This window comes from Arachis ipaensis, chromosome B10 (genome assembly GCF_059453495.1).
Source record: "Arachis ipaensis isolate K30076 ecotype BB chromosome B10, ASM5945349v1, whole genome shotgun sequence".
Lineage (NCBI taxonomy): Eukaryota > Viridiplantae > Streptophyta > Magnoliopsida > Fabales > Fabaceae > Arachis > Arachis ipaensis.
In genome coordinates this window covers 131,648,343-131,653,534 of record NC_142435.1, presented here as the reverse complement: position 1 = coordinate 131,653,534, position 5,192 = coordinate 131,648,343, and the positions used below count along the sequence as shown (strand labels likewise).

The following is a 5,192-nucleotide window of genomic DNA, read 5'->3' as shown; positions in this document are numbered from 1 at the left end:
AATACACTGTTGGCAGACGAACCCAGTGTGGACTCTCCCGTTCGCCCACAAGGATCAAAGAAGAGCAAGCGAAAAGGTAAGGAAAAAGCAAAAATGTCTGAAGATCTTAGCGAAAAGAAATCATCGGTTGTTAAAAAATTATCTCTCATGGAAGATATTAAGTATGTTAGAGAAAAGGAACTAATGGATAGGGAAAAAGAAAGAGAAGAGGAGAGGGCACATAGAGCAAAGATTATGGCAATGAAGGAGAAGGGGTTACAAATTCAAGCGGCAATGAAAGAACAGGAATTACAAACTCAAACGGCAATGAAAGAACAAGAATTACAAACTCAGATGTATATTAAAGAAATAGAGATAAATGCAAAAGAAAGGGAAATGGAAAGGATGGCTAAGGAAAGGAAAAGGGAAATAGATATGCAAATATTTAATGCTGACACGTCTACAATGAGTGAAAAACGACGAGCTCTTCATGAGATTGCATGTGAGAAAATAATCGCGAAGTGGTTTACTTAATCGTTCCTTGTATTCGTAGAGTTATGTAGTATGTTTTTATTTTTATTGCGTATTACTGGTATGTGATGTAGCTTATTTTATTTATTTTTGATGTAATTTTTTAAATTAGTCAATATTATTGTGCCTTATTGTTCATGAAAGTGACTGTTACTAGCCGTTGCAAAACTAGCCGTTGCAAAACTAGCCATTGTAAAACTAGCTGTTGAGGAGTAGGTACTTATTGCAAACACACTTATAAATTTCAACTATCAATGACTCTGTAACTTCACTTCAACTCTTGTTTCTCACCTTGAAAAAGAACTAAAAATTACATTTCTAGATATGGCTAGAAATTTTGATGATATGTTTAATGAGGCTTTGTATGGCAAAAGAAGACGACAAGATAACACACTCAGAGATAATTAGATCGATGAGTGTTTACTCGAAGATTCAGAAGAAGAAGATATCGATAGAAGCTCTATCCCAACTCCTCTTAGATGGATCAATAGAGATCGAGAAGCAGGACATGATCGCCTTTTCCAAGATTACTTTGCAGATGAACCGGTGTATAATGCTTACATTTTCCGACGGAGATTTCGAATGAGAAGACATGTATTCCTTCGGATAGTAGACGCTCTCTCAAACATCTATCCGTATTTCCAATAGAGGGTTGATGCAACTGGAAGAAGAGGCTTGTCACCACTCCAAATATGTACCGCTGTGATACGGATGTTAGCATATGGCGTAGCAGCTGATGCTGTTGATGATTATGTGCATATAGGCGAGAGCACTACAATTGAATGCTTGAAAAAATTTGTTGAATGTGTCATTTCGTCGTTCGAGGATGAATATTTGCGAAAACCAAATCCATATGACGTACGACGCCTGCTACAAATGGCGGAGGGTCGTGGCTTTCCTGGCATGTTGGGTAGCATTGACTGCATGCATTGGCAATGGAAAAATTGTCCAAAGACGTGGAAAGGTATGTACATGAGTGGTTATCGTGGGGTTGCAACCATAGTACTTGAGGTCGTAGCATCTTCAGACTTTTGGATATGGCATGCATTTTTTGGAGTTTCCGGTTCAAATAACGATATCAACGTGTTAGATCGTTCTCCAGTGTTCGTTGATATTCTAAATGACCGTGCTCCGGAGGTAAATTATACTATTAATGGTAATAATTATACTATGCAATACTATTTAGCAGATGGTATTTATCCTGAATAGGCCACAAGGGGAGAAACGCAAGTTATTTGCACAATATCAACAAGAGTAAAGAAAAGATGTGGAGCGAGCATTCGGAGTGTTGCAAGCACGCTTTGCAATTTTACGTGGTCCAGCTCGCTTCTGGGAAAAGAAGAAGCTTGCCAACATAATGAGAGCTTGTATTATATTGCATAATATGATTGTTAAGGATGAAAGAGACACTTATGCAGGAAATTTTGCTCAAGGTTTAGAGTAGGATGATGTCGAAAATGGCTTATCACAACCTCAGCTGGAAGAAGAAGGTTTTGCACCATACCATCAATTTCTCCAAAAAAATGCCCAACTTCGAAATAGGCAGCAGTATAGACAATTGAAAGAGGACTTGATTGAAAACATATGGCAATTTACAATGCTTGTCGTCAACTATAGAGCTTAATTATGTTTTTCTTTGTATTAAGTAATTTTACAAATTAGTGTAATCCCGAATTATATATTGTGTATTATTGTTATATATGAATTTATTTAATATTAATATCTTTTAATAGTGAATTATTTTTAAATTTATAAATTTAAATTATATTATTGAAAAAAATTAATTACATTAATTTTAAGTATTTTAATTAATTAATTAAGTGGGACCACAACAGGGACTAAAGTTAGTTCCTCCTAATGGAGAAGAGAGAGATGCTTTGAGTTCCTATTTACTGTTTAAGACGCAAAAGCTGATGTGGAGTTACTTTTTATGACAGGTGGGCCATAAATAAAAACTGGGATGAGTTCCCTACTGGAGATGGTCTCATGGCTACTTGATGGATTTTCTAATCTTAGCATGAAAGAAGGTCTAAGGAATCAGGGTAGTAAATAGAAAACTTCTAATTCTACGGGTGGAGATGGAAAAGAAGGTGAGCCACTACAAGAAATTTCCGGAATAGCAACCGATTTCAGTGGTCGCTAAAACCTTAGTTGCTAATTAGAAAATAGCGACCGATTTTTTAACAAGGCCACCAAACCCTCACCAACGAAATTGATGAAGACGACGACGATAGTACTGAGATCTAAAAAGACGACGGGGACGGTGCTGCAAAATCAGAAGACGACAATGACGGCTACGAGTTCAGAAGATGACAATGACGGCTGCAAGTTCAGAAGACGACGGTGCGCTACAAGCTCAGACGACGACGCTGGTGCTGCAAACTCAGAAGACGACAACGATGCTAACTAAGAAGACGACGATGCAAATGGAGCTGTGAACTCAGAAGAAGACAACGTCGCAAATGGAGAGGGTGTTGTGTTATACGGTGCTTCCGGCTGTGGTCACATCCGTGGTGGAGAGGGAGAAGTGTAGCTCAGTAACCGTTTGAGAAAGTGAGAATGGTGATTGGTGGGGCTGAGTTAGGGTTACTGCTGGGTAGAGTAATTCAGTAACTATTTAAATTTAAATTAGCTACTGATTTAGCGACTGATTAGAGATAACGTTATTGCAAAGCGGTTGCTAAATCGGTCGCTATCTTAACTATTAGTAACCAATTTAGCGACCGCCAGCTTAACGACCGAGTTAGCGACCAACCTTTTTCAGCTTATTTTTCTATTAGTTGCAAAATCGGTCGCTAAATTAAAAAATAGCGACCGACTTTGTGACCAACAATCCTAAGCGTTACTCCCTCTTTTCGGTTGCTAATTCGGTCACTAAGTTATAAAATAGTGACCGATTTTAGCAACCAATTTTATGTTGCTCGTATAAAAAACTTACCGGTCGCTAAATCAGTCGCTATTAATGACCAATTTTTTCGGTCACTAAAACCGGTCGCTGATTGTAATTTAGCGACCGATTTAGCGACCAAAATTTTTTTGGTCCTTGAAATTCTATATCAGTCGCTAAATCAGTCACTATTAGCAACCAATTTTTTCGGTCACTAAAATCGGTCGCTATTTTAAAACTTTCTTGTAGTGAGTTGGAGGACCCTGGTGGAACTGTCTCCATAAATCCATTCTTGAATGCATTAGTTGAGGTTTTTCAATTGCCAAATATTAAGCAACAGTTGGATAACTCTATCCCGAATTCCGAAAGGATAAAAAGAAGCCAAACTTAAAGCAACTCGCAAGAAGGTCCATTTCAGGATTCAAAAGAAGCGGAAGGAAAGAGACTTTGATGATTTAGTACATGATGCTATAACGGATTAACGGTGGAGGGTGTCAGCTTTCAAATGGCACCCCAATAATTATGAAAATGCTTTGTTGGAATTATCGGAGTTTAGGAGATCCTCTGACAATTCATAACGTAAAAGAGATGTGCAAATTTCACTCCTCTAAAATTAGTTTTATTTGTGAAACTAAAGAATCAATCTCAACAAATTGAACTGGAGCTGAGATCATGTGATTTTAAGGAGTGGTTCATAATGAATAATCCTAATGGTTTGGCTAGGGATTCAGCTATGGCATGGAAAGATAGGTGCTCGTTTCAGATTTTACAACACTAGAGGATGGGTCTACAGAATCTTGGGATGTCATTGGTGTATATTTAAACACGGTTGATCAGCAATGCATTATCCAATTCTCTAAATTACTTTTCGGTTTTAGATCAAAATTTTTAAAATTAGTATCAAAATTTATATTTTTAATATTTTTACTCTTTTAAATTATAAAATTAATTTTTTTATTTTCTTTAAATAATAATTAATTTATTGATTAATTATTTATTAATTTTACAAAATTTATAAAATCTGCAAAGGTATTTTCATTTGCACCTTTTTCGTGCTCACCGCACCATGTCAAATTCTGCAGAAGTGAAGCTGCAAAGCAAGCTTTTAAAAAAAGCAAATGGAATTTAAATTACGATTAGTTACCCCTGACAATGTACACCTTATTTTGTTTAGAGGAGTATTAGGAGATCAGTAAATTTTGTCATTTGTAAGTATCAATTAGTTATTATTGATATTTTTAATAGTGTGAGATTTCATCCAATGATATGAGATTCTTCACTTTTCTTTTATTAGTTAAGTACTGACCAAATTTTAATAAAAGTGCTGGCTCTAAACTTTCTTTTTTGTTTATATACACGAGGGGTCGAGGACTAATTATTGTTAAGACTAATTAAACTAATTAATCATTTAGCTTTACTCTTCATCCAGCTAAGTAAATTCTAGCATGACACATCGTCGTAGCTAACTAATAACTCATTTTCAAATTTCATCAACTCTCAACTCTACTTTGTTGTACAAGTTAGCTCTAACTTCTATATCAGCATATCAACATTTTTAGCTTATTCATCCAATAATATGTAGGTGCAAAGTGACATCATGTAAGATAGCTATAATGGCTACTCTTAATGCACCAATAAGATGCGAGTATATGATAAGGGGTTTGACACAAATATGCATTTTTGCCCGGTTAGAACGTGTTTAGTTGGTTTAATATTCACATCTTGTTTAATTTTTATTGTAGTAAAATTATATGAGTAAGTACCTGTCAAAAAAAAAAAAAATTATATGAGTAAG

General features: G+C 35.8%; 1 protein-coding gene across 1 annotated transcript; it reads left to right on the top strand.

Annotated features, from left to right (window-relative positions):
• The first annotated feature begins 1,221 nt into the window (after window positions 1–1,221).
• Window positions 1,222–1,768, top strand: LOC148581751 (uncharacterized). The gene is made up of 2 exons (XM_088493515.1): window positions 1,222–1,647; window positions 1,700–1,768. The coding sequence occupies exons 1-2, from the start codon at window positions 1,222–1,224 to the stop codon at window positions 1,766–1,768; spliced, it is 495 nt and encodes a 164-aa protein (XP_088349641.1).
• Window positions 1,769–5,192: the final 3,424 nt, after the last annotated feature.